The sequence below is a fragment of the Cervus elaphus genome, chromosome 22 (genome assembly GCF_910594005.1).
Source record: "Cervus elaphus chromosome 22, mCerEla1.1, whole genome shotgun sequence".
Lineage (NCBI taxonomy): Eukaryota > Metazoa > Chordata > Mammalia > Artiodactyla > Cervidae > Cervus > Cervus elaphus.
The window spans coordinates 51,753,260-51,780,785 of NC_057836.1; the positions used below are offsets into that span (position 1 = coordinate 51,753,260).

Below are 27,526 nucleotides of genomic sequence, written 5' to 3' on the forward strand. Positions count from 1 at the left end.
ATGGACATCATCTCCCACCATCTTCCTGTCCCATCAGAGAAAGGGGCAACAGGGCACTGACTGCACTCTGAAAAGGTGTGAGTGAGTGCACTTTTCCTGCCACTTCTTACTAACTTTTTCGGTTTGTATTTTGAATAACTTTAGATTTATAGAAAAGATGCAGAGTCCCCTTATATTCTCCACCCAGTCTTTCCTAATGTTAACATCTTACCTAACCACAGTTCATTGTCAAAATTAAACAACTAGTGTTGGTGTGTTACTATTAACTAAACGATAGACTTTAAGTGGACCTAACCAGTTTTTCCAGTAAGGTCCTTTTCCTGCATCGGGTTCTACTTTGTATTCAGCTTGTTGACTTATCAAGAAGTAGAGAAATAGACTTGGGTGGGAAGAAGGCTTGGGAAGAGGCCAAGGGTGACCTGAGTGGAGAAGCCAGGCTGGGGGAGGCCCAGGTGGTACCCCGCCCCCCATTTCCCCCGGGACAGAGACTCACCGGGCCGGTCATCTTGCAGGTGGCATGCTCGTGACACCTGCCGTTGAGGCCGTCTGCACAGGGGTCGATCTCCGTGCAGCTGCGACCATCCCCCTGGTAGCCCTTCTGACAGCTGCAGGAGACCTTCGTGCCCTTCTGGGAGCACTTGGCGACCTTTGCACACCCGCCGTTGTTCTGTTTGCAGAAATCCACAACTGCGAGAGCAGAGGAAGTTAGACTCTGTGTAACAGGGGCTTCAGATCAGGGTGCGGGTCACCCCAGGACCAGGTACAGCGGGCGAGGAAATGGGCCCCCACATGTCAGCGCCTCATGGAGGCCTCTGTGCTGCCTTTGCCACACTAGAGTCTTGTGGCTAACACCCTAACACTGCGGTCCCCAACCTTTTTGGAACCAGGGACTGGTTCCATGGAAGACAATCTTCCCAGGGGCTGGGGGTTGGTTTCAGGGTGATTCAAGCTCATTACATTTACTATGCACCTTGTTTCTATTATTACTTTATCAGTTCCACCTTAGATCATCAGGTGTTAGATTCTGGAGGGTGGGGACCCCGCCCTAATAGACCAGGCCTGGGGATATCTGTCCACCTCTGCCCTTTTTAATCACGAACTTCTAGGCTTCACTTTGACAGTAGTTTTCTAATGAGTTTGGGTTTTTAATGTTAGGACATAGTGTGTGTGTGTGTGTGTGTGTGTGTGTGTGTGTGTGTGTGTGTAGGGTTAAGGCACTACTGAGTGCTCTCTGACACAGACGCTGCTACCCACATTCTACAGATGAAGAAACGGAAACTCAGAGCAAACTAGCTACAACTGGCGGGGTTGGTTTTAAACCCAGGGTGGTTTGATTCCAAAGCCCACATTTCCCCCACTCTTTTGTGTTGCCTCTCAACTTTTGTTTTCACAATCCTCCAAATTTCAACTTAACTAATAGATGAGCTCCAGCCCCAGGAGTAGCTGGAAAACCCTCTGATGTCTCTCCTCTGCCTTTCTGGCTGAGAACATGAATGTGAGCACAGAAGGCCCGAGGCTGGCAGAGCAGACAGACAGAATCTGGGTCTCTGCTGCCACTGAGGGTGCTGAGCCAATTCTGGACTGCCTCGTGGCAGATGATAAAGTAGCGGGAGTAGCAAGATCTCAGTTCTGTAAAGAAAGCATCTGTCCCTATATGAATAAGGCACATTCATGTTTTCATGAAGGTTCATGAAAACAGAAGGTACATGTGTCTGAGACTGCTGTTACTACTAAGTCATTTCAGTCGTGTCTGACTCTGTGTGACCCCATAGACAGCAGCCCACCAGGCTCCCCCGTCCCTGGGATTCTCCAGGCAAGAATACTGGAGTGGGTTGCCATTGCCTTCTCCAATGCATGGAAGTGAAAAGTGAAAGTAAAGTCGCTCAGTCATGTCCGACTCTTAGCGACCCCATGGACCACAGCCTACCAGGCTCCTCTGTCCATGGGATTTTCCAGGCAAGAGTACTGGAGTGGGGTGCCATTGCCTTCTCCACTGAGACTGCTAGTTTTCCCCTAATATCTCCTGTCTCCTTTTTCTATCTGAGATTTATAGCTTAGCTCATGGTTGACCAACTGAAGACTCCATTTCTCAGGCTCCTTTGTCCCAGGTGTGACAGAGAATGAGGTTCTAGACAATGTGATGGAGCAGACAGGAGTTTAGCAACTTCTGTGTCTGCTAAGTTGCTTCAGTTGTGTCTGGCTCTTTGCGACCCCATGGACTAGAGCCCACCAAGCTCCCCTGTCCATGAGATTCTCCAGGCAAGAAAACTGGAATGGGTTGCCATTTCCTCCTCCAGGGGATCTTCCTGACCCGGGGGCTGAACTGTGTCTTCTGCATTGGCAGATGGGTTCTTTACCACTAGCGCCATGCCACGTGGGAAGCCCTAGGTATGTCCTTAAAGGGAATGAGGTTTGCTCCCCCCCCAGCCCCGCCCCGACTTTCTTTCCTTCTGCTTCCTGGGATGTGCTTTTGGTGTGGCCATCTCAGGCCAGGTGAGTGAACGATGGCAGAGCAAGACAGAAGCAGTCTGGGCCCCAGACTGAGAGAAACCCTACATTAGCTCTGGATACCTCCATCTAAAGTACTAAACAAGATAAAAATAAATATCTAAACATCTGCCTTGTTTATGCCACTGTTTATTTGGATCTCCGTGTGGCTAAACCTATATCCTAACTACTAGAGATAGAGACATAGCTGTGTTCAAAGGGATTCTCAGTGAGTGGTGAGACTATATGTAGGTTTCACTGTTGTTTGAAAATTGTTGTTTAGTCGCTAAGTTGGAGCTGAGGGAAGCACTGTCTTAACATACTATAGAATATTTTCTCAATTTTTTCACATAAGACCAGATTATTTGTAAAGTTACAAAAACACCATAAAACAAAGTGCATTGCAGTTTACAAAGCAAGTTCAAAGTCATGGCCTGGGAAGTGGGCAGGTTAGGCATGAGCAAGCCCATCACAGAGAGGGTGGGTGTTGCTGAAGCGGCCCAAGCAGGAAGCAGAAGGGCTGGGACGGGGCCCAGGTCCCGACTGAGCTCCGCTCCGCCCCTGCACCCCGCCACTATTCCACCCACGCACAGACGGGACTCACCTGTGCACGTTATTCCGTCTCCTTCATAGTTCAGGTTACATTCGCATGTGTTGTTGTTCTTACAGGTAGCATGAGCAGAACAAGGAGGCGTGCACACGGGAGGCAAAGCTGCAAAGAAAGAAGTGGTAATTCATCTCCCACTGTGATGCGAGGCATTGGGATCCAGCTAAGGCATCTTCCAAGATGCCATCTGGCTGCCCCTGTGTTTCTAAGGTGCCCCCTTACAGCTGCAAGGTGGGGGTAATGGGGTGATTTACTAAGGGCCTTCCCAGCCTGGGATTCTGAGATTCCAGAATTACTCTTTTCTAGTAAGACTTTACTTCTGCCATGTTATCCAGATTGGAATGCAAAGATGTTAACCTTAGGGGCAACCAATGAAAACTTTATACCTCAAAGTCTGCCATCAAGGATGAATTTTGCAGACTAGCTCTTTGGCCCTGAGAGCATGGGGTTCCAGAAGAGATGGTTAAATTAGAGCAGAAATTCCAGGGTCTTCTTTGTTGTTGCTGCTTCCGACTCTGTGATGTCGGGGACTGCAGCATGCCAGGCTTCCGTGTCCTTCACTATCTCCTGGAGTTTCCTTAAACACATATCTATTGAGTGGGTGATGCTATTCAACCATCTCATCCTCTGTCACCACCTTTTCCTCCTGCCTTCAATATTTCCCAGCATCAGCGTCTTTTCCAGTGAGTCAGCTCTTCACATCAGGTGGCCAAAGTATTGGAGCTTCAGCTCCAGCATCGGTCCTTCCAATGAATATTCAGGACTGATTTCCTTTAGGACTGACTGGTTTGGTCTCCTTGCAGTCCAAGGGGCTCTCAAGAGTCTTCTCCAACACCACAGTTCAGAGGCATCAATTCTTCAGCATTCAGCCTCCTTTATGGTCCAACTCTCACATCCATACATGACTACTGGAAAAACCACAGCTTTGACAATACAGACCTTTGTTGGCAAAGTAATGTCTCTGATTTTTAACATGCTATCTAAGTTGGTCATGGCTTTTCTTCCAAGGAGCAAGCGTCTTTTAATTTCATGGCTGCAGTTGCCATCTGCAGTGATTTTGGAGCCCAAGAAAATAAAGTCTCTCACTGTTTCTATTGTTACCCCATTTCTTTGCCATGAAGTGATAGGGCTGGATGCCATGATCTTCGTCTTTTGAATGTTAAGTTTTAAACCAACTTTATCACTCTCTTCTTTCACCTCCATTAAGAGGCTCTTTAGTTCTTCTTTGCTTTCTGCCATAAGGCTGTATCATCTGTGTATCTGAGGTTATTGATATTTCTCCCAGCAATTTTGATTCCGCTTGTGCTTCATTCAGCCCAGCATTTTGCCTGATGTACTCTGCATAGAAGTTAAATAAGCAGGGTGACAGTATACAGCCTTGATTTACTCCTTTCCTGATTTGGAACCAGTCCATTGTTCCATGTCCGATTCTAACTGTTGCTTCCTGACCTGCATACAGATTTCTCAGGAGGCAGGTAAGGTAGTCTGGTATTCCCATCTCTTTAAGAAGTTTCCAGTTTGTTGTGATCCACACAGTCAAAGGCATTAGTGAGGTCAATGAAGCAGAAGTAGATATTTTTCTGGAATTCTCTTATTTTTCTATGCTGCAATGGATGTTGGCAATTCTAACTATGGTTCCTCTGTCTCTTCTAAATCTAGCTTGAACATCCGGAATTTCAAGGGCCTTCTTAGGGTACCACTAATCTGGGGCTTTGGTGATTGAAAGGGGCTGCAGTATCCAGAGGCAGCCTGAAGCCATGGGATGGTTAGGAGAGAAGGAGGGGGAGGCGGAGGGGGAGAAGCAGGGAGGGAAGGAGGGGGAGGAGGAGGGGGAGGGACTGAAGTGATGAGGACTGCCAGGATTCTGGCACTTTGGGTTGCTGTTACTCATAAGGAGAGCTCGGTCATGCCCTTCTGCCCCCAGGGACAATGAAGTGACAACTTGATCATCAACCTTCACACCTTAGACCTTCTGACTGGAACAAAGGGTTCAGCATGCAAGGGAGAACTCAGAAAACTGACAGCTCAGTAAGGATTGAGGTCTGACAACGATGACAGCAACTGACAATGATGCTGGCAGCTTCCGTTCCTGAGTGCCCACACGCACTGGCGTTCCAAACCCACGACCCTGACCCTCACAATAATGCTTCCTACAAGCTGTGCAAGAGGCTCTCTGTTTACGGGCGAGTATATCAAGATTCCGAGAGGGTGGCTTTGCTGAGGCCATTTGTCTAGTAAGCAGAAGAGTTCTGGGTCAGATCCCAGCCTCCACGGAATACTGTATTTTCCATGAAACCCTCCAACTCGATGTCCACACACAACCAGACCTGGGCAGTGATCCTGAGGGACCACTCCTGCCCAATAGTCCTTTGCTTGAGGTGGGTCCTTCCATGATTGACAGGACTGCAGGCTGGTTTCCTGGCTTTGAGTTAAGTCTTTTCATCTAGTTTCCTCCGGGTCCCCAGATCTGATCCCGGGGCCACATAGCCAGCTTTTCCTCATGGATACGTGAACTGCTCAGTTGTTTTTTACAGATGTTGCTCAGACCCCCACCCTCAGTCGACTGCTCTTGGCAAGGTCTGCTGCAGCGTGGGGCTGCTGGCGGCCGACCACCCCCACAACAGACCTGTCTGCGTGTCACAGAAGCGGCCCGTCCACCCCGTCTCGCAGATGCACTCCCCGGAGCCTGTGATCCCGTCGTCACACTGTCCATGGTCCGAGCAGCCACAAGCTGTAGAGCAAGTTGGAATATAGTCAGTCATCAGGGATCTGGGACTGAAGTCCAATCTGTCAGCTCACTGGCTGTGGGCTGGCTGTGTGGTCAGTGTGGGAGGCCCCGAGCTTATCCACATTCATTCAAACTTCCAAAAAATAACTTACTCAATGGCTACCATGAGGCACAGGCTACCAGGCAATGAGGTTACAGCAGAAAACATAAGACATAAGGTCCCTATTCTCAGGGAGCTTACAGTCTAGGGGTATAGGGCTATTGAACATGTCATGATAAATATGTTGAGTGTTGTAAATTACAGAAGTAGAGGGTGTCGTGGGGTATGGAATAGAACAGAAAGGGAAGGGAACCTTATCAGGGCCTCCTAACAGAAATCCATTTAAAAGTCAAATCTTTAAGAAACATCCCATTCCTTCTGCTTCTGACCAACTCCAGCACCAACGCCTTAGCCCAGGGCACCGCCATCTCTCGCCTGGATTGGGGCATTAGCGTCCCCAAAGCTGGCCCTTCTTTTGCTCCTGCTTCCCCATGGTACTCTCTGCACAGGGCAGCTGGGGTGGCCCTTTCTGTTTAGGACACCCTCACCCTTCACAGTCCTCACTGGCCGCTACCGCACTTAGATAAGATGCTGAAGATCTGTCTCTGGCCAAGAAGCTCCCATATTATCTGGCCCCTGGCGACCTTCTGAGCCCATCTCCGCATCCTCTCTCTCTTCTTTGCCCACCCTGCTCAGCTACCTCGGCCGCTCAGCTGGTCCTTGCATGCCGAACCTTGTCCTACCTCAGGGCCTTTGCACATGCCTCTCTTCCCAGAAAGCCATTCCTTTGGTCTGCACCGTCCCACAGGGCAGCCAGTCATCACACGTGGCTATTTAAACACAAACTAACTAAAACAAACAAAAATCAGCCCCTCAGTCACAGATTCTGTGTACTCGATATCCACACATGGCTGGTGGCTTCCTCATGGCAGAGCTAGACAGCATTTCCAGCATCACTGAAATCTGAGTGGACGGAGCTACTATTGATATCCCCACACCTGGCCCCCTCATCTCTGCTAGGTCTCTACTCAAAGATTTCGTGAGATGTTTTCTGGAGTAGTACTTCCTTTCTTTCTTGATCCCCTTCACCTGCTTCTTTCTCTTTGTACCTTTATGTCTATTTTTATTTCTGTTATTTTTGTTTCTTCCCTTTGAGTGTAACTCCTTGAAAGCTGAGATGCTATCCCCTTCTCACACCCCGTACCCCTACAATTTAGAATGATTCCTGGCTTTTGATCAAGTCACTTAGGCTCTTTGTGCCTCAGCTTCTCCATCTGCTAAGGAGAGAGAATAATAGCTCCCACTTCGAAGGCTTGTTGTGAGGATGAGATGCACACGGCAGGCACTCCATACACGTGAGCTACTGACACGAGTAAGGACGCAGCATATACCTGGTGGTCGAATGACTGAATGAGCCTTGGTTGGCTACAGCTTGCCTGGGTGGCTGCTGGGGATGTGAATTTCAATTCTATGGATGAGGTTCTTTCAGTGGATGGAAATTGGGAAAATATCCAAGGAGGAAAAAAGAGCAGGCAAATGGGAGGCTGGGAAAAAGAGGAAGGATGCTTCTCACTCAGGTGGATGGTATGCGTCAGGGCAGGGCGCACGCGCCCCTGATGACAGGCGAACGCTCAGTGGAGGGGGTGCCACATACGCTGACAGTCAGGCCCGAATCTCCCCGGCCAGCACAGCTCACATGCTGTCCCGTTGAAGCCGCTGTTGCATTTACACTGTCTGCTGGGCGAGTACGGATCCAGGCAGGTGCCCCGGTTATTACACGGGGTGTCTGGGCCTCCAGGGCAGGCTGGAAGAGATGAAACAGCAGTGACTCAGCAGTCTCCCCAGGCCCAGAGCAGTTCAGTGCCTTTGTAATTGTGCTGCTAACCTGACCTCAGCTGTGGGTTCTCTCCTCCATTAACCCAGGAGGTCTGTTGTCCCGGGGACACATCCATATAGTGTCACTGCCTGATGGTTTAAATGTATCTTATAGGACTGGAAGGGTGATGTTTTGAACTGCACACTGTATTTGGGGGTCAGGAGGCCAGGATTTGGTAAAGAAACCACCTGCCAATGCAGGAGACTTAAGAGACATGGGTTTGATCCCTGGGTCAGGACGACCCCTGGAGGAGGAAATGGCAAACCACTCCAGTATTCTTGCCTGGAGAGTCTCATGGACAGGGGAGCCTGGTGTGCTACACAATCCATGGGGTTGCAGAGTTGGACACAACTGAAGTGACTGAGAATACACTCAGACCTGGGTTTGTTGGTCTGGGCTGAATAATGAACTTGCTCTGAGCTTCAGTTCTCTTAGCTCTAGAGGCTGGTGACGATGCCCACTTGCCCTATTCCACGTTGTGACTATGAGGATCAAATGAAATACTGTAATCGGCAGCATGTGAAAATATAAAGCACTGAACAAACATAAGGGATGGCACTGACTTTGGTGAATGGTCTATGCTTTAGTGATGGAGAGTGGAGTGAAGGTTGAGTAATTGTGTGGACTCTCAGCCCAGAATTTTCTCAACTGGATGATGATAAATGGAGTATGGTGGTGGTTTAGTCACTAACTCGAGTCCAACTCTTTGCGACCCCATTGACTGTAGCCTGCCAGGCTCCTCTGTCCATGGGATTTTTCTAGGCAAGAATACTGGAATGGGTTGCCATTTCCCTCTCCCAGGGATCTTTCCCCACCCAGGGACCGAGCCTCTTTACCGCTGAGACACCAGGGAAGCCCATTTTACCTAAAATCATGGCTCCTGGAGACACAATGGGGGAACTTGGACTTGCTTCTCATCCAATTTGTACCTCTATTTTCTCATCTGTAAAATGGGCTGACAATGGAAGCTGCTTCTTAGGGTTTGTTGAGAGGTTCAGATGTATTGCCACATATGGGAAATTGTTTTGTTGTTTCATCATTAAGCCGATGGACTGGACTGTAGCCCGCCAGGCTCCTCCGTTCATGGGATTTCCCAGGCAAGAATACTGGAATGGATTGCCATTTCCTTCTCCAGGGGATCTTTCTGACCCAGGGATCGAACCTGCGTCTCCTACACTGGCAGGAGGATTCTTTACCACTGAGCCAGCAGGGAAGCCCTGTATGGGAAGTAGCACTCAATAAATGTGCTAATTTAAAACAGTGCATGGCAGACAGGAAGTTCTATGCCATTTGTTATGCTGTTGCTGCTGCATTATTAGCTAGAAGTTGTATCTAGACCCAGGGGTTTCAGGAGCCCTTCCCTGAAAAGTTGTGAGGTTAGGGAGGAAGGGTGATGTTATACATCTTATAACAGGAGAGTTTTCAGGAAATAATGGCCCACACATACTACATTAATATAACACCCTGCCAAGGTGGATGTCCTTAGATGCAGTTAAACTAGTGTGCTTATCAGTATCATAGACTACAATCAGTATCATCTCAAAAGTAAAATATAGTGTTGCTAGCACCATGGGAAATGTCTTATTCTATAACATTAAGCAGAAAACACATGATTTACAATCTTTGCACAGCAGAATCTCAGCTCTGTAAAAACTGGATATGAAAAGGAAAAAAGGAAAGCTACATAACTCTTCAGAATAATTGCTTTTGGATCTTTTCTTAGTAGAATCATTAAGAACAATATACTCCCCTGCTTCCCCACCGCCACCTTAAACTTTATACTTCTGGTACTTTCAAATGCTCCACAGTGATTGTACAATCATTTCAAAATCACAAGAAAATAAGAGGCACCCTCACCCTGACAGTCTGGCCAGAAGTAGCCCTTGCAGCACTTGGGGAGCTGTATCACCAGAGTGCAAAGTTGTTTGCAGCCTTCCAGGTTCTTCTTGAAGGGCAAGTCATACAGACACTTCTGCTTCTGGCCCTAAAGGAAGAGATCGAACCATCCCTCCACATTCCATCCCTGTCCTTGGGCTCTTGGGCTCTAGTCTGCCCCCAGTGGAGGATCCTAGGTACTGCCCAAGTTGAAAATAGGACTCAAATGGCCAAGAGCCCTGTGCAGGGAATTCTTTTCTTAGGGGCACAGAGAGGCAAATGAATGGGGAGGGGGCAGAGGTGGAGTCCACGGAAAGATTTCACCCCACTTTAAGAAGAAGGACTTGGGGGCCTTTAGAGCTGTTTGCAAAAGATGAGTTTACCTGGGGAAGAAGTGGGGTGGAAAGAAGTAGCTTTCTATCAGGAGAGAGGTCTGGCAAGCCCCCAAGATCATCAGTAGAGAGGGAATGGGGTTGCAGTTCATTTTTGTAGAGGTGTTTCTGTTAGAGGGGTGCCCCCAAGATCATCAGTAGAGAGGGAATGGGGTTGCAGTTCATTTTTGTAGAGGTGTTTCTGTTAGAGGGGTGCCCCCAAGATCATCAGTAGAGAGGGAATGGGGTTGCAGTTCATTTTTGTAGAGGTGTTTCTGTTAGAGGGGTTACTAGTAGGGTAGAAAGAGCTTGACTTCGGAGTAAGTGCTTAAACCAGTATTTAACTAGTACTTACTCTGTGCCAGGCTCTATACCCACATTTGAAAACTTACTTTTCCTAATAATCATACACAGAACTATTATTAGCTCCATTGTGCAGGGGCAAAAACATATAGATTAAGTTACTTGTCAAAGACTACCCACTGGAATTTGACCCCATAACTGTGGACTCCGAATTTCATTGCCTTAACCATTACTCTTACATTGTATTCTAGGCTGTAATCCTAGCTTTGTTCCTTATAGCTGTGTGGTCTTGGGCTGATTGCTTACCCTCTCTGAGACTCATTTGTCGTAAATTGTAGTAATGTATTTTCCTGTATTATAATGGGAATAGAGGATAATGTCAAAATAAAGAGTCCAACACAGAGCCAGGGACATGAGCAGCAACCAACTAAAGGCAACTATTATTTTTATAATTAGCATTATTTTTGTAACCCCTTCTAGGTCTTTAATCCTATGACTCTTCTAGATTTTAAAAGTGGGCTGACAGTTTTCCTGGGCTAAGAATGTTCACCTCTCATCCCAGTGGCCTGATTGTTGAAAGAAAGACATGAACTAGTTACACGCAGTTATAACACACCCACAGATGCACACAGATGCACACACACCCATACCTATAAGGAAACTTGGGTTTAATAAAGAAACAAACCTCTCACTCTCCAAACATTATCATTGTGTTCATAGTTACCTTTGGTTTGGTCCACTTGGGGCAACTGGGAGTATAGAAACAGTTTCCACAATTCCCCTAGTATGCAAGAAAAGAAAGACTTAAAAATCCAGAATATTGGGAAACACAAGCAAATGCCCTTGGTTAATGCTATTTGACTAGGAACTTAATCTTGATTAAGATTCTGGCTATGATTAAGAATATAAAAACAAATGTACTGCAATTTTGCCATAGAGAATTCTGAAGGTCTGTCTTGGGTCTCAGCGCCTTGGTTTAGTTCTCTGAGGTGGTAAGTTCCCCGTTAGATGAAGGGGCACCAGGGCAGGGTCACGCGGCACATGGTATACCAGCCATGGGAAATGTGAATACAGTGTCAGTTCCCTTAGAGATCAGCTGTGAAATTTTTGCGAATCACATTCTTTGATCCTTAGTCTTCTAATCTATAAAATAGGGATACTAATTCTTGCTATTGATTTTCAGGGGATTTGTGAGGAAAAATGATTAACTGAAAAAAAAATGTGTGTGTATATATACTTTGGAAGTTAAGAAGTTAACTGTTTTTTCATCTCCTACTTTGGATGATTGGTATTCGAGTAATTTAGATATTTATCGAATGCCTATAAGTCACCTGTGACCAGAAATCAACTGGTCACAGACTTTGCCATTTAAGTCACTTCATCTCTTTGAGACTCAATTTCCAAATTGACATAAGGGAGTTGATGATCACTACTTCTATTATTTGGAGAAGGAAATGGCAACCCATTCCACCAGTACTCTTGCCTGGAAAATCCCATGGACAGAGGGGCCTGGTAGGCTACAGTCCATGGGGTCTCAAAGAGGCAGACACGACTGAGCGACTTTACTTTTACTTTACTTCTATTATTGGATAGGGGTAAGATGGGCACTGAGCCAAACAGTAGGCTCAAAGATCATACTCAGTAAACGGTACCGGACGGATGAACGAGTGTGAAATGCATGTGTGCCTCACACAGTGCAGGGCCCAGGACAGGCTCAATCACTGCTAGTGCATGAGCAAGTGAATGGAAGTATGGGCAGCATATATTAGATCGAACCATATGACATGGCCATTTTTGTAGTCATACTCTGTCAAACATGGCAGTTTCACATGGCTTATTCTGGCAGAGGCTCGAAAACTGCTTGCTGAACGGATAAGTGAGTGACTGAGTGGATGACTGGGTTTGAAAATGATTGGCAGAACAGGGCATCCAATTGGTCCCCAACAGCTGCTCGCTTCATGGTGAGGGGGTGACTAGGTGGGGGATGAATGAGAATGGGCAAGGCCTGCACAGGACTGAGCAGATGCTTGTTGATGGTGAATCTGAAAAGCCCTGTCCTGTGGCCTCCTGATCCCCTGGTTCCCGCGTTCGCTGGGGACCAGCCCTCTGAGTCTTCACAGCAGGTCCACGCGAGGTCACAAGGGCTGTTTGTTGGCCCAGGGGTCACTTTCTACAGTAGTGTTTTCAGGACTGACCGAGACATCGAAGGTGGTAAAAGTGTCGCAACGGCCCCCCAGGGTGGGGTCAATCAGCAGACAGTCGATACCGTAGGCCACACCCACGTCAAACAAGAGCTCCCGCTGCACAATTCTGCACGTTTGGCTGTTCAGGAAGAGGTCACCCTGTGAGACAGGGAGAGAGAGGGTGAACAGTCAGTGGTCCTCAGACTTCTCCGCTTCTCAGGCCATGGAGTGTGGCCAGAACCTACCAGAGGCAGAAGAACTGATATGTATTGATATCAACGTCTACATCACAAATGCTTGGAATGTATTATATCCAAGTACTGTTCTTTGTGCTTTACCTATGCGAGTTCCTTCAATCCTCACGGCCACCCGAGGATGTGGCTACTGTTGCTGGTATTCCCATTTACAGATGAGGAAACTGAGGCAGTGAGTGGTTAGGTAACTCACCAAAGTCACACGATCAGTAAGTGGTGGTGTGGGTATTCATGCCCAGGTTGGCAGCCTCAGCCCCCCACTCCTGGCCATTCGGCAATACTGCTCCATCAAAGTACGGATGGTGGTGGTGGGGGTGACAAGGTGGGGCAGATGTGGCCTGACCCTGGTTCATGACAAACCTGGTTGACACGGCCACTTCATGGGCAGTTACCCAGCTTTCTTATCTAATGCCAGCACCTAGCAAAACTATGGTACCACTTCCTTTCCAAAATGTACAGTGACAAGCTTTAACCTTATAATGATAGCAACTTCTTTTTCACATGCAGTAGGCATTGATGCTTTTGAATTGTGGTGCTGGAGAAGATTCTTGAGAGTTCCTTGGACAGCAAGGGGATCAAACCAATCAATCCTAAAGGAAATCAACCCTGAACATTCATGAGAAGGACTGATGCTGAAGCTCTAATACTTTGGCCACCTGATGCAAAGAGCCAACTCATTGGAAAATACCCTGATGCTGGGAAAGACTGAGGGCAGGAGAAGGGGGCAACAGAGGATGAGATGGTTGGATGGCATCATTGACTCAATGGACATGAGTTTGAGCAAAATCCGGGAAATAGTGAAGGATAGAGGAGCCTAATGTGCTGCAGTCCATGGGATCTCAAAGAATCACACAACTTATTGACTGAACAACAAGACATTGTCAAAATTATGCTCTAGATACATTGTTTTGTTTAATTCTTGCAACAATCCTTGAGCATCCCTTCCTAAAGTCCACACAGCTAGTAAATTGATGGATATATTCCCCACCGCCCCCCAACAGGAAGCAAAATGCTTTTAGAAAGTTCTATGAAAAGAAAAAGAAATCTCAGTAGTGTTTGATAGGATGCACACAGTGTGATTCAGTGGAAAGAACACTAGAAAACTGTAGTTGAATCCCCGCACTTTCACTCTTGCACTATATGAGCCAGTCCCTAAACTTCACTGAGGTTTAACTGTTTTCACCAGGTGGATAGGATTAATGATTACACTGCATATAGAGTTTAACTAAATGGTACTCTGAATACAAGGTGCTCTGAAAGCCTTATTAGCACTCAGGATGCTGCTGCTGCTAAGTCGCTTCAGTCGTGTCCGACTCTGTGCAACCCCAGAGACGGCAGCCCACCAGGCTCTCCCGTCCCTGGGATTCTCCAGGCAAGAACACTGGAGTGGGTTGCCATTTCCTTCTCCAATGCATGAAAGTAAAAAGTGAAAGTGAAGTTGCTCAGTTGTGTCCAACTCGCAGCGACCCCATGGACTGCAGCCCACCAGGCTCCTCCGTCCATGGGATTTTCCAGGCGAGGGTACTGGAGAGGGGTGCCATTGCCTTCTCCAGGCACTCAGGATGAACAGCTGACATTCTTCCTTTGATAAGTGCCCAGTTTCTATGGAGATAGTGTAGCTGATCTCAAGTATAAGTATATTGGGATAACTTTCCAGAAGTTGGGATGTAAAGATGTTAACACTATTTGGATTCAGGAACAAATTTAATGCCATTCCAATCCAATCATCAAGAGGGATTCTTGCTTGTCAGAAGATGTAAACAAAATGGTGTCTGAGACTTCTCTGAAGGCTCCTTGAAGGTAACCAACTCAGTTTGGAGGTAAATTGCTTTTTCACTTTCTCCTGCCTGGAAAGTAAATGTGATGGCTGGACCTCCAGCAGTCATGTTGGACCTTGAGGTGACTGTGAGGCTAGAAATACATGCTACAGAGCAGAAAGATGGAAGGAGCTCCCTCAGTGAGCTATCATACTAGCTCAGGATTGGCTACTTGTTTTTTTTTTTTAAAGAGGGCTAAACCCTTATATATTTAAGCCACTGTCATTTTCCATTAAATATAAGATACAGCATGTAGCTACTATTACCCACCAAATCTACTTATCATGTGGAATTACAGGAAGGTAATATTGTCAGGAACTAGCCAAAGAAGGTGAAAATTGCAAATTTTCTCTCTGTTTGCTGATCTAAGTAGATATAGCCCAGAGCTGGCTCTGAGTGCCAAGACAGGGCTGGAGAGGAGGCTGGAGAGGGGCCAGGAAGGAAGGGAAAGGAATGACAGTGTTCTTTCTTGTTTCAGCAAAGTGTCTCACACCGGAAAATAAATCTTCTGAAAAATCAACCAGAAGCTACTTTCTACAAGTGTAAGGGGGGCTCCTTGACACCTGGTGAGGGCTTGGGCTGGCCAGGATTTATCAGGGTTTTCATATTCACTTATTCAGGGGATACAGTCATGAAAGCAGTGAAAGAAAGAACTTACTGCCAATGTGGGAAAAAAGGAAATATCTCCTGGAAGTGGCAATGGTTGAGGCATGCATTCTCTGCCCCCGCCCCTGCTCTGGGTGACAATACTCACGATGTCACTGCCAGCTCCACACTTCACACTCAGCTCAGAACCTTGCAGGGTCTTCCAGGTAGCAGATTTGGGGAGATCCACTGCCAAGACCTGCAGGAGTGATGGGATCACATTAATACCCTGAATCTGGGTTGAAGAAGGAGCTTTGCTAACAAACCAAATTTAGATACAAGATTTTTCTGAGTTCTAATAATTCCAGCTTCAAAATGACAGTAGATAGAATCAAGCGGAAGAATAAGTATGGATTCTCTAGGAAGTTGGACTTTTTCTCTGTAGGAAAGTCTCCTCCAGCGTGTCTCAGTCACCCTTCCTTCCCCTTCTATGCTCAGGAGTCCACGGAAGATGCTGTGTTGCTGCATGAAGCCTGCAGCAGACCAGGGTTAGGGAAATTGCAACAGGCCACTGTGATGGGTTGAGTTGTGACCCCGCAAAAGTTTCACTGAAGTCTAGGTCCCCATTACCTCAGAATGTGAGCTTCCTTGGAAATGAGATCATTGCAGATGTAATTGGTTGAGATGAGGTCACATCAGAGTATGAGAGTGTTAGTCACTCAGTCATGTCTGACTCTCTGCGGCCCCATGGACTGTAACCGGCTGGGCTTATATGTCCCTGGAATTCTCCAGGCAAGAATACTGGAGTGGGTAGCAATTCCCTGCTCCAGGGGATCTTCCTGATCCAGGGGTTGAACCCAGATCTCCTACACTAGAGGCAGACTCTTTAATGTCTGAGCCAGCAGGGAAGCCCATACCAGAGTAGAGTGGGCTCTTAATCCAAAAAGACTGGTGTCATCTTAAGAAGAAGAGAGAAGAGGAGAGTGCCAAGTGAAGACACAGAAACGCACAGGGGGAGGCCAGCCAGCCATGTGACGACAGAAGCAGAGACTGGAGGGATGCAGCTACAAGCCTGGGATGCCAAGGATGTCTGGACACCCCCAGAAGCCAGGAAGAAAGCAGGGGAAAGCCTCTCCCTCAGGAGTTCCAGCAGGAACAACCTTGTCAACACCTTGATCTCAGACTTCCGGTTCCCAGAACTCTGAGGGGACTTATTTCTACTGTTTCAAGTCACCCAGTTTGCGGTCATTGGTTATGGAAGCCTAGAAAACTAACACAGGTCCTGAAAATTAACCGAAGTGAGGGCAGCGGGCTCCTGGATTCGATGCCTCACTCCTGGGGGGAAGCAGGGTCCTGGTGGAGGATTCAGAGGGACAGGGGTTTAGCAAGAGCTGCCATGTTCCTACAAGAGCCTGCTTCCCTAATCGCAGTCGATCGGTACACGTGCCAACAACTGGTCACAGCTGGATGAATCCATCCTTTGCCTAGAAACTCTGGAATTGGGGGAGAAAGAGTCTATTTGGGAGAAATGTGGGAACTGTCGTCAAGAGACACTTGGCCTTGGGGACTAGGGAAGGGAGGGAGCTGGTCTTCAGTAGAAGAGGGGAAGGATGCTTTTGACTATTGGCTAAAGTTAGGGGAAATAAAACAATGGCGCAGAGAAACAGAACCAGATGAGCTATGCTCTTGTGGTCAGTTCCCCACAGCCAGTCAGAGGAGGACACAGCGTGGGCAGGGGATGCTCAGACCTCCCCACACCATGGAGAGTGAGAGGTAAAGACAACTCCTGGATTTGATCACCCCGAGGACAGCCGTGCCATGCCCGTCTGTGTGAAAACAGAATACCTTGGCGTCCCGGATCACGTGGAACTTCAAGCACTCCTTCAGCTTGTCCTCGTTGCCTTGGTTGAACAGGAAATCCTGTTGTTCACGGGGCAGGGCTTGGAGGGTTCGGTCGCTGGGCCAGAAAAGTGTGACTGGGGTGTGGATGGGGTCTGTGATGACGCTCAGCAAGCCGGAGTCCTGAATCACAAGGAGCTGGTCAGGTGCGCCCCAAAGCCCAGCCAAGAAGCACTAGCTCTGGTACCCAAGGGCCAGAGCAAAAGCCAGCCTGTACCTTCTCTGTGCCCGCCACGGGGCTTCTCAGGCCTCTGGCTGGTGTAAGCGAGATTCAGCCTGAAACTGGAGGCTTTCTTCACACTCCCATCATTCTGACTCTCATTTTCTTAGAAAGTAAAACAGAAAGGCCAACTCTGGGCTTTGTTAATAGGGAAACACACTTTAGCAAGACTCTTTTTGGCCACTCCTCTCGTCCCAACGTTTTAATTTCTGGAAGACCCACTTAGCACTTTTCCTGTATTTCCTTTAAAAATGTGAAACCTATACAATATTGAGATACTTGTGTGTATTTAGAGGATTTCTAGATCACATAGACTCAAAAAAGAAATTGCCAGGTGACTGGCAAAGAATCATTTTGAGAATCTTCTATAACAGGAGTGCATCATATACATTTTATTCTTGTAGTTTTCCCAATGACCCTATGAAGTAAGCTTTATTATTGCCTCTTTTTGAGACCCAGAGAGACTTTTCACTTGCTATAAAAGCTTGTGTTCAAGCAGACTAAAGCCCAGGTGTGGGGGCGCTAGAAGGTTTGGGGAGTGGGTGGGTGGGCACAGACACAGGTCTGTCACGCCACTGGAGGTTCTTACCATGAGCACCTTCCAATCTCCTTTCCTAAAAAGCTCCCCAGAGAGTCCAAGCCCCAGACCCCTTTGGAAATTGCTGGTCTGCACAGAGGTTTGTAGTCTGTGCTATGGGGACCCCAGGGTTCTCAGAGACCTCCTGGGACTGCTGGGGTAGGTGGTGGAGGTGAGGTCATGGGAGAACCTGCTCCTTCCTGATATTCTCTGAAATCTTTGAACAAGACGTTTCTCTATACAATGCGTGGGACTTGTCTCTGAAGTCAGAAAAATGCAGTTTGAAATGTAATTTCTGCCTGTCTAACAGGCAGAGATTTCCCATCTTTGCCTCTCAGCTTCCCCATCTCAGTAAAGGGGGTGATCATTCCAGACATGAAGCGCCTGTGTTAGGAATGGGCATATCCTAATTCCTTTCCCTCACTCTAGCCTCAAATACTTTAACTTCTAACTCAGCTAGGAAACATTTGGGAGATGGAGTGGCAGAGTATGACTTTGCTCTCCAGAACATTAGACTTCCTTAAAACCCCACAATAGCTGGCTAGTGCCGCAAACAAAAACTATACAACAAACAAACAACTCTCCACAAACCAAACCTCTTTAGACAGGTCACATCCCCCAAGGCAACTTTTCTCCTAGGCTTTTACCTGAATCAAGTTGATAAATTTGCCGTAGCCGTGGTTCATGGCCACTGTCGTAAGATTTTGCTGCAGAGATAGTAAGAATGGGAATGAAACTTTTATTCGGACAGTTCACAAAGCACTTTAACAAAAGCTCAAATGAATAAAATGAGGGGAAGATAACATAGAAGGCTCTGTAGGTTGTACGCCTGCCTTTCTGTATCCCAGGGGCTGCATGGCTAAGCACTACATTTTCCCAGACTGCCCCGCAGGCTAGAGTCCCACATGTGACGTGGGATCCCCCAAGCAGAAGTGCTTGTGCAAAACTTATAGGTAGAAAGACACGACATGAGGAGGTGGTGGCTGCTAGCAGGGATATGAGATCTTCTGATGGCCACAGGGCTGGAGGCATCTGGTGTGCAGGCTCTTGCATCCTAGCGATGGGGCTGGAGACAGAGGGCATGGGCAGAGCTGGTTCCGAAAGCCCTGTGGGGGAGTCAGGGGTCCTCTCCTCACAAGTGTCCCCGGCTGCTTTGTCCCCAGCTGTGTAGTGTCTGAATTACGCTCTCTTGCGTTCCAAGAGATTTGGTGATATACTTAACATCTTTAGAAGCTCCTTTTTATTTAAATGAGATACAGTGGATTCGGCTGTCTGCAGTGAAGAACCCAACACGAATAAGTAACAAAAAAGTTGAAAGTGTCTTTTCTGTCCATTGAGAAGATGTTTTACTCCTGGTTTAGTTTTAATGATATCTGTCCGTCTATCTGTCTATCTACCTACATGCCTACCTACCTGTGGATCATCTATTTATCTATCATCTCTCTCATCATCGTTATCATCCATCTATGTAATTTCTCCATCTTCCAAATCTATGCACACCCTCCCCTTGTGGAAACTAGACAGTAATATACAAAATCCACTCAACTATTTAAAATAGACTTTCACCTATTTACTCCTTACTAGGAATAGTATTTCTTATGTGCTTCTCAGGTGACTCTACTGGTAAAGAACCTGCCTGCCAATGCCGGAGACATAAGAGACTCAGGCTCGATTCCTGGTTTGAGAAGATCCCCTGGAGGAGGGCATGGCAACCCACTCCAGAATTCTTGCCTGGAGACTCCCATGGACAGAGGAGCCTGGCAGGCTGCAGTCCATGGGGTCGCAAAGACTTGGATACGACGGAAGGAACTTAGCATGCAGGCCAAAATAGTATTTATGAGGTTTTGTTTTTGGCGGGTAGCGTGCCATGTGTCTTGTGGGATCTTATTTCTCTGACTAGGGATCGAAACCAGCACCTCCTGCTGTGAAAGTGCGGAGTCTTAACCACTAAACCGCCAGGGAAGCGCCAATGAGGTTTTTAATAGTAACTTGAGAATGAAGCAGCAAAATTTAGCTGTCTTGAACAATGCTTCAAAAGCAGAATTGAGAGAATAAATTATATCTTGTGAGGCACTCCGTGCTGAGAGTCTGACAGTGAGTTCACCCACCAGAATCATTCCAGAGGCATCTTTAGGGGTGATAAGCAAGTTTTGGGGAGACAGCAGTTTGTCTATGACGTGGATGACTCCATTTGTACAGATGATATCACTGGATATGATCCTGGCTTTATTATTTACCAACACCGTGTCCTGAAATCAACCAGAAAAGAAAAAAGAGGAAATGAGTACAAAGAGAAATAGACACAAAATTACGTCTTCCAAAATATTCTGTGAACATATTAAATCATCATGAAGGTGTAAGTTCAAGTAGAGCTGTGAGCAAAATCTGAAGATCCAAATTACTTAAGCATATGTCTAATTATGATTATTAAAAAATCTGAGTCAAGAATGTAATTTTCACCTGGAGAGGTTAATAGCAAATAATCTCCAATACTTTGGCCACCTGATGCAAAGAGCCAACTCATTGGAAAAGACCCTGATGCTGGGAAAGATGGAGGACAGGAAGAGAAGTGGGCGACAGGGGATGAGATGGTTGGATGGCATCACCGACTCAATGGACATGAGTCTGAGCAAACTCTGGGAGATAGTGAAGGACAGGGAAGCCTGGCGTGCTGCAATCCATGGGGTTGCAAGGAGTCAGACACAATTTAGCAACTGAACAATTAACCAAAACAATTATTTCATTGCGATTCTCCAGTATGAAATAATAAGCTGATCAAAACTGGCTTCTCTTTCACATGTCTTCTCTAGCAACCCCCCTTCTGACCCCACCACATAATTTTCCCCTTTGTCATGAATTCCATAGCCATTCCTTTTTGTGGTGAGGGAAGGCATCAGCATGGTCAAGGCTTTGAACAAAAGCTTTCATCCCTCCCCAGTTTCTGCTGAAAGCAGTTCTCTTGACCACCTGAAGCTGCCTTGCCTCTGAGTTTCAATTCCAGCTCTAATATTAATATTTACTTGCTGTGTGACCTTGGAAAAGTTACTTAACCTGAGTTCAGTTTCCTAATTTTTTAATTGAGGAAAATAATAATATCTACATTATGGGATTCTGAGGATTAAATCAGTTAGTACACATCCCCAGTGGCTTAGTGATAAAGAATCCGCCTGCAAGGCAGGAGACACAGGTTTGATTCTTGGGTGGGAAAATCCCCTGGCGGAAGGCATGGCAACCCACTCCAGTACTGCTGCCTGGAAAATCTCATGGACAGAGGAGTCTGGCAGGTTACAATCCATGTGTCTCGAAGAGTCGGACATGACTGAAGTGACTTATCACACACACATCGATACTTAGGATAGTAGCTGGCATATAGCAGTCATTGCCACATGCGTTAGTTGTTATTATTGTTGTTATTATTATTATTACTCTTATTGCGCTAAGGAAGAGGAAAGAGAGAGGGCCCAAGGAAAATGAGCGCCTTCCTTAAGTGGCTTCTCCTACCTGAGACACGGAGATGACAAGTGACTCCCCTTGGAGGGAAGTAGCATTTGGGGTCAATTTCAGGTTTTCCAGAAGCAGCTGGTGGCAGGCGATCACGTGATACCGAAGAATCTGGGGCATCAGGCCCCCTTTGTCCCAGTCCTTAATCTGCAATAGATCCGAGGGTTCCAGCCAGAGCTAGGAGCCCTCTGGTTGGAAACATTCAATAAATGCTTGCTACATTATTATATATTAATGGATAATCCAGCATGAAGAGTCCAAGTGAATGTTAGACAGTAAAGGCTCTGATAAATTCTGCAAGAAAAGAACCTATTTATATCCCATTAATCTAGCATTCCTTTTTTTTTTTTGGAGGGGTGTCTATCAGGGTTTAAATTATTTAAGAATGGTTGGTCTTTCCCAACATCCTACCCTATTTAGGAATGTCCTCTAGAAGTCTCTGGTAGTGGTGACCCCAAATCCACTTGAATGCTTCTCCTGATGGGGGTTCCCACACTGATAGGCAACCCCTTTCATTGCTGGTTACCACCAGCTGATTCTAAATCTGTTTAGAAATGTCTTTCGTGTTGGTTCCAGGGTGATGCCCAAAGACTGTTCCAGTCCCAAAGCTCTTCCACCTACCTGCCTCTAGCTTCATGCTTACCTGGGGTTCCTCGTCAAAGGCTGCAGATAAAGGTGCCAGGATGGTGAAGGGGCCAGGGCCAACCAGGTCTCGCACAGAATGTTCCTGTGGGGAAGACAGGTGGGGGCCACACGCCATGTATCGGGTTGGCCCAAAAGTTCATTCAAGCTTTTCTATACCATCGTATGGGAAAACCCAAACGAACTCTTTGGCCAACCCAATACCTAACATAAGTAAAGGCAGGGGCTCAGACAAATAACAGAGAGAGAGTACACGATGGCAGAGGGGAGAGAAAAACCGAATGGGGAGACTCGTGTTTCATTTAGCCTTAGATTCAGAATCACCCACTTCCTTAGACATGGAAATAGTATTTATTTTTATCTGGTTATAGAAGGACATACATTGACTGGCATGAAAGATTTGAAAATATAGTATAAAAAAGAAAGTAACTACCCATAATCCCACCACCTAGAACGATCTCTGTTATTTCCAGATAACTTTTTGCCAGTGTGTCTCTTTCACACACTAAATGTTTTCTATGGTTGAGATAAGAATGCAAATGTAAGTAATATGACAATTTACTCAACTGTTCTGTGTCCTTGCCAAGGCTAAGGATCTATGGTTACTTATATTTTCTTCTAGATTTTACTCTTCTAGATTTTTACTCTTTTTCTTCAATATCTCTGGACTGTATTCTGATGTATGAGATGTAGAAAGATTGAACTTAATATTTTCACCCGAAGAGTTAGCTGATTGCCCCAGTAATGCTTCTTGTCTCAACGGGTTGGATGGCAGTTTTTTCATAAAATACATTCTCATGTGCACAACAGGCAAGGGCAACCTTTATTCCACTCGTATGCTGCCCACCTGGGGCCTGAGAAGTTCACAGGTGACCAACACAGAGGGTACTGCAGAAATGTAGGTTCCAGGACTGTCTTCTATCTTTACCTACTCCAGAGGTTACAGATTTATCTCATATCTTTGACCCACATCAGGGGTTTGAGAGCCAATTCTTCTAGTTAGACATACATACACATTCTTACCAGCAACTGGAAGTAAAACTGAGATGTTTTTGGATTCTTGGGAAGCTCCTGGAAACAAAGACAAAAAGGTTCACTTAATGTCTGTGAATTAAACACAAGAACAATATAGGGTTATCACAGGGCAATTTCTCCAAGATTGAGACCATTTACCATCTTTTTAGGGCTGAACAGGTGGCTCAGTGGTAAAGACTTTGCCTGCTAATACAGGAGATGTGGGTTCGGGCAGATACCCTAGAGTAGGAAATGGCAACCTACTTCAGTATTCTTGCCTGGGAAATCCCATGAACAGAGGAGCCTGCTTATGAGCTACAGTCCACGGGGTCGCAAAGAGTCTGACATAACTGAGTGACTGGGCAGGCACGCATACACTGCCACGGCAGGCCTCTTAAATAAGTCTCATCTGTAGGCTCGCGACTGATGTTCAGAATGACAATGTGGATATACTGTGAGTTCTAAAAGCTTCCTGGAGTCACCATCTGATTTACCAAGGAAAGGTTCAGCCATTTACAGAAGTACCTGAGCTTTAAGAGCATTTTTGAAAGTTCAAGTATTAAAAAAATCTGTCATAGGTTTATGGCAGATTTATTTTCTCTACTAACAAGAATATTTAAATCAGCCAGAATGCTCTGGTCCCTCTTTAAACCAAATAACAGGATGTTCACTTTATAACAGGTAGAAATCTATCACATCCAAGCATCTCTCCACCAAGTACAGATGCTTGGGTGTGTTCACACACACACACACACACACACACACACACACACACACACACCCCCCAACAACAGCCTACATCATGGCCATGCTTTTGAGTTCTGTGTACTCTCTGCCTGCTACACACGTTGTCTCATTGAAATCTTATAACAACTTGCTGGGAATGCTACCATTATTATTTTCTTTTAAAGGTTAGAAAACAGATACACAAAGAGGTGATATAATCTGCCTAAAGTCACATTACCATAATAACTGGCTGAGCTGAATTCATACCCAGGCGTTTTCTGATTTGAGAACTGTTAATCTGCATCACTGCGTGCCAGATCAAGTGAATTCTCATGGGAAAATAAAATTTCCATGTTTTATAGTTTTGTTTGTTTGTTTTACATTTTGGCCATACTGTGTGGACATGGAACATGTAGAACTGGGCATGGAACAGACTGGTTCCAAATCGGGAGAGGAGTACGTCAAGGCTGTATATTGTTACCCTGCCTATTTAACTTATATGCAGAGTACATCATGAGAAACGTTGGGCTGGAGGAAGAACAAGTTGGAATCAAGATTGCTGGGAGAAATATCAATAATCTCAGATATGCAGATGACACCACCCTTATGGCAGAAAGCAAAGAAGAACTAAAGAGCCTCTTGATGAAAGTGAAAGAGGAGAGTGAAAAAGTTGGCTTAAAACTCAACATTAAGAAAACTAAGATCATGGCATCCAGTCCCATCACTTCATGGCAAATAGATGGGGAAACAATGGAAACAGTGACAGACTTTATTTTTGGGGGCTCCAAAATCACTGCAGATGGTGACTGCAGCCATGAAATTAAAAGAGGCTTGCTCCTTGGAAGAAAAGTTATGACCAACCTAGACAGCATATTAAAAAACAGAGACATTACTTTGCCAACAAAGGTCCATCTAGTCAAAGCTATGGTTTTTCCAGTAGTCATGTATGGATGTGAGAGTTGGACTATAAGGAAAGCTGAGCACCAAAGAATTGATGCTTTTGAATTGTGGTGTTGAAGAAGACTGTTGAGAGTCTCTTGGACTGCAGGGAGATCCAACCAGTCCAGCCTAAAGGAAATCAGTCCTGAATATTTATTGGAAGGACTGATGATGAAACTCCAATACTTTGGCCACCTGATGCAAAGAACTAACTCACTGGAACAGACCCTGATGCTGGGAAAGATTGAAGGCGGGAGGAGAAGGAGATGACAGAGGATGAGATGGTTGGATGGCATCACTGACTCAATGGACATGAGTTTGAGTAAACTCCAGGAGTTGGTGATGGACAGGGAGGCCTGGCGTGCTGTGGTTCATGGGGTTGCAAAGAGTCAGACATGACTGAGCGACTGGACTGAACTGTGTGGCATGTGGGGTCTTAGTTCTCAGACCAGGGATCAAACCCTGTGATGGAAGTGCAAAGTCTTAACCACTGGACCTCCAGGTCCCTCCAGGGACCTCCCTCACATTTTAGTTTTATATGGAACAAAACTCTTGCACCCTTCTCAATGCCTTAGATTCTTCACACAAGGGGGAAAGTGGAATTCACTTTACAGAAACATGCCTTGCGTTACCTGATGGATGTTGCCACGGCAGGTAAATCCATCCCCAACATAGTTTGCTTTGCAAGTACAAGTCCTTTCATCTTGTCCAGTGTGGTTGCAGATAGCAAATTCACTACAGCCGCCATTATTCTGGTAAAATTTCCAAGGAGTGGGGGATAGGAATCAGACCAGTTAGCTTGCCAGACTTGCCAATGCTCACAAAGCAATTCTGTATTGACATTCACTTTTTGTCTTACTCTCTGACTGGTTTCTTTTGAACTGTAGTGTTGGAGAAGACTCAAGAGTCCCTTGGATAGCAAGGAGATCAAACCAATCAATCCTAAGGAAAATCAGTCCTGAATATTCATTGGGAGGACTGATGCTGAAGCTCCAATAGTTTGGCTACCTGATGCGAGGAACTGACTCATTGGAAAAGAGACCCTGATGCTGCGAAAGATTGAAGGCGGGAGGAGAAGGGGACAACAGAGGATGAGATGGTTGGATGGCATCACCAACTCAATGGGCATGAGTTTGAGTAAGCTCTGGGAGTTGGTGATGGACAGGGAAGCCTGGCGTGCTGCAGTCCATGGGGTCGCAAAGAGTCAGACATGACTGAGCGACTGAACTGATCTGATTGGTTTGCATTATTTACCCTTTTCCTGAATTTGTGTTCCATCTCCCTAAAGTTGTGAGTCATCCTACTCACCCAGCCTTACACAGGCATACCTCATTTTACTGAACTTCGCAGGCACTGTGATTTTTACAGATTGGAGGTTTGTGATGACTTTGTGTTGTCGGAGGATGGTTAGCAATGTTTAGTAATGAAGTGTTTTTTTAATTAAGGTATGTATTGGGTGTGTCAATAAGTGTGTTTGGGCTTTTCCATAAGATGTCACAAGTGAAGCCAAATGAACTTTTTGGGTAACCCAATACATTATTTATTTATTTAACTCTTAATGTCTTCTTTTTAAAATTGAAGTATGGTTGGCTTACATACATTGTATTTTTTAGACATAATGTTATTGCATACTTAACAGATTTCAGTATAGTGATGTATTAGGACACCAAAAATTCTTGTGACTTGCTTTATTGTAATAGTCACTATATTTTGGTGGTCTGGAACCAAAGCCATAATGTCTCTGAGGTATGCTCATATCTCAAGATGGCAAGTCCATCCCAGCAGATCTCCAGCCCTGAATAGATCAGTGTAGAGTTGCCAAATGGGAAGTTTCTCAGCACCTGGGAGTTAACTAGAAAGGCATCAATCTTGTTTGACACTTCTCAGCTGAAGGTTAAACTCTAATCCATCATAGCAAAGTAACAGTCACCAGCCAGAAGGCAGTTGGTGTAAAATAGACCATGGAGGACAGTAGGGACCTCGCCTGCAGAGAAAGGGCTTTAACAATGGAGTATCTGTGCTGTTTTCATGCTTGCAGGAGGCTCTCAGGTGGGCAGAGACATGGATGAGGAGGGAAGGTGTATGAACTGGGCCTCTGCTGGGGATCAGAGCCTCGTGGAGGAACCAGCACGAGAAGTGGTCAAGGGTGTGGCCTGTGAGTCAGACAGACACGGGCTCAAGTTCTGACTCTGCCAAGCGCTAGCTCTGTAACCAGGGCCAGAGACCCCCTTCTCCGCCTGCTCTGGGGTGGGTTGAATTATGTCCCCCCAAAGCTATGTCCACATCCTAACTAAGCCCTGGTCTCTGTGAATGGGACCATATTTAGAAAAAGAGTCTCTGCAGATGCAACGAAGGATCTCGGAGACGGGATGTCCTAGATGAACCAGGGGGTCTTAAGTCCACTAGCTTCCTCACTGGAAGAGACCCAGACACAGAGGTGAGGCCACATGAAGATGGAGGCAGAGACTGCAGTGTCTCCAACACTGCAACTGGGACATGAGGAAGAAATGGCCCAGAAGCAGCTCTGATGGAGGCCACCGCAATACTGCACCCTGGATGCAGGGAGGGGGCCGTACTCACAGTCAAGCAGACGTTGATGAGGGTGCAGACCTTCCCATCTCCAGTGTACTTCGGCAAACAGTTACAGACAGCCTGTCCAGGAAGAAGGCAGAATGGGTCATTTCACAGACAGGTCCTGCTGGCTCTCCCTCCATCATCATCCATCCAGTTTCTGATGTACCAGTTTCCTGCTTGCTCACAGTGTGACAGGGACTGAGGGAGGCAGAGTCTGAGTTCCTGAGCCTCCAGCTTCCCCACCTGAGTCTTTTCACCCCTCAACCCCTTCCCTCCTTTATGTGGAGTCTTCACACGCTCCCACCTCC

General features: G+C 46.3%; 1 protein-coding gene across 2 annotated transcripts in view; it reads right to left on the reverse strand.

Moving 5' to 3' along the window:
- Positions 1 to 27,526, reverse strand: part of STAB2 (stabilin 2) — a 174,634-nt gene that overhangs the window by 21,101 nt on the left and 126,007 nt on the right. For both annotated transcript variants that reach the window (XM_043880899.1, XM_043880898.1), the window contains 16 exons: positions 27,225 to 27,296; positions 25,277 to 25,396; positions 22,989 to 23,036; positions 21,967 to 22,050; positions 21,324 to 21,470; positions 19,931 to 20,071; positions 18,470 to 18,529; positions 16,972 to 17,148; positions 15,296 to 15,385; positions 12,483 to 12,629; positions 11,012 to 11,068; positions 9,596 to 9,722; positions 7,517 to 7,666; positions 5,721 to 5,825; positions 3,092 to 3,199; positions 494 to 687 (listed from right to left, as the gene is read on the reverse strand). In XM_043880899.1, coding sequence (XP_043736834.1) covers positions 494 to 687; positions 3,092 to 3,199; positions 5,721 to 5,825; positions 7,517 to 7,666; positions 9,596 to 9,722; positions 11,012 to 11,068; positions 12,483 to 12,629; positions 15,296 to 15,385; positions 16,972 to 17,148; positions 18,470 to 18,529; positions 19,931 to 20,071; positions 21,324 to 21,470; positions 21,967 to 22,050; positions 22,989 to 23,036; positions 25,277 to 25,396; positions 27,225 to 27,296 — 1,827 coding nt within the window. The remainder of the gene's footprint in view (positions 1 to 493; positions 688 to 3,091; positions 3,200 to 5,720; positions 5,826 to 7,516; positions 7,667 to 9,595; positions 9,723 to 11,011; positions 11,069 to 12,482; positions 12,630 to 15,295; positions 15,386 to 16,971; positions 17,149 to 18,469; positions 18,530 to 19,930; positions 20,072 to 21,323; positions 21,471 to 21,966; positions 22,051 to 22,988; positions 23,037 to 25,276; positions 25,397 to 27,224; positions 27,297 to 27,526) is intronic.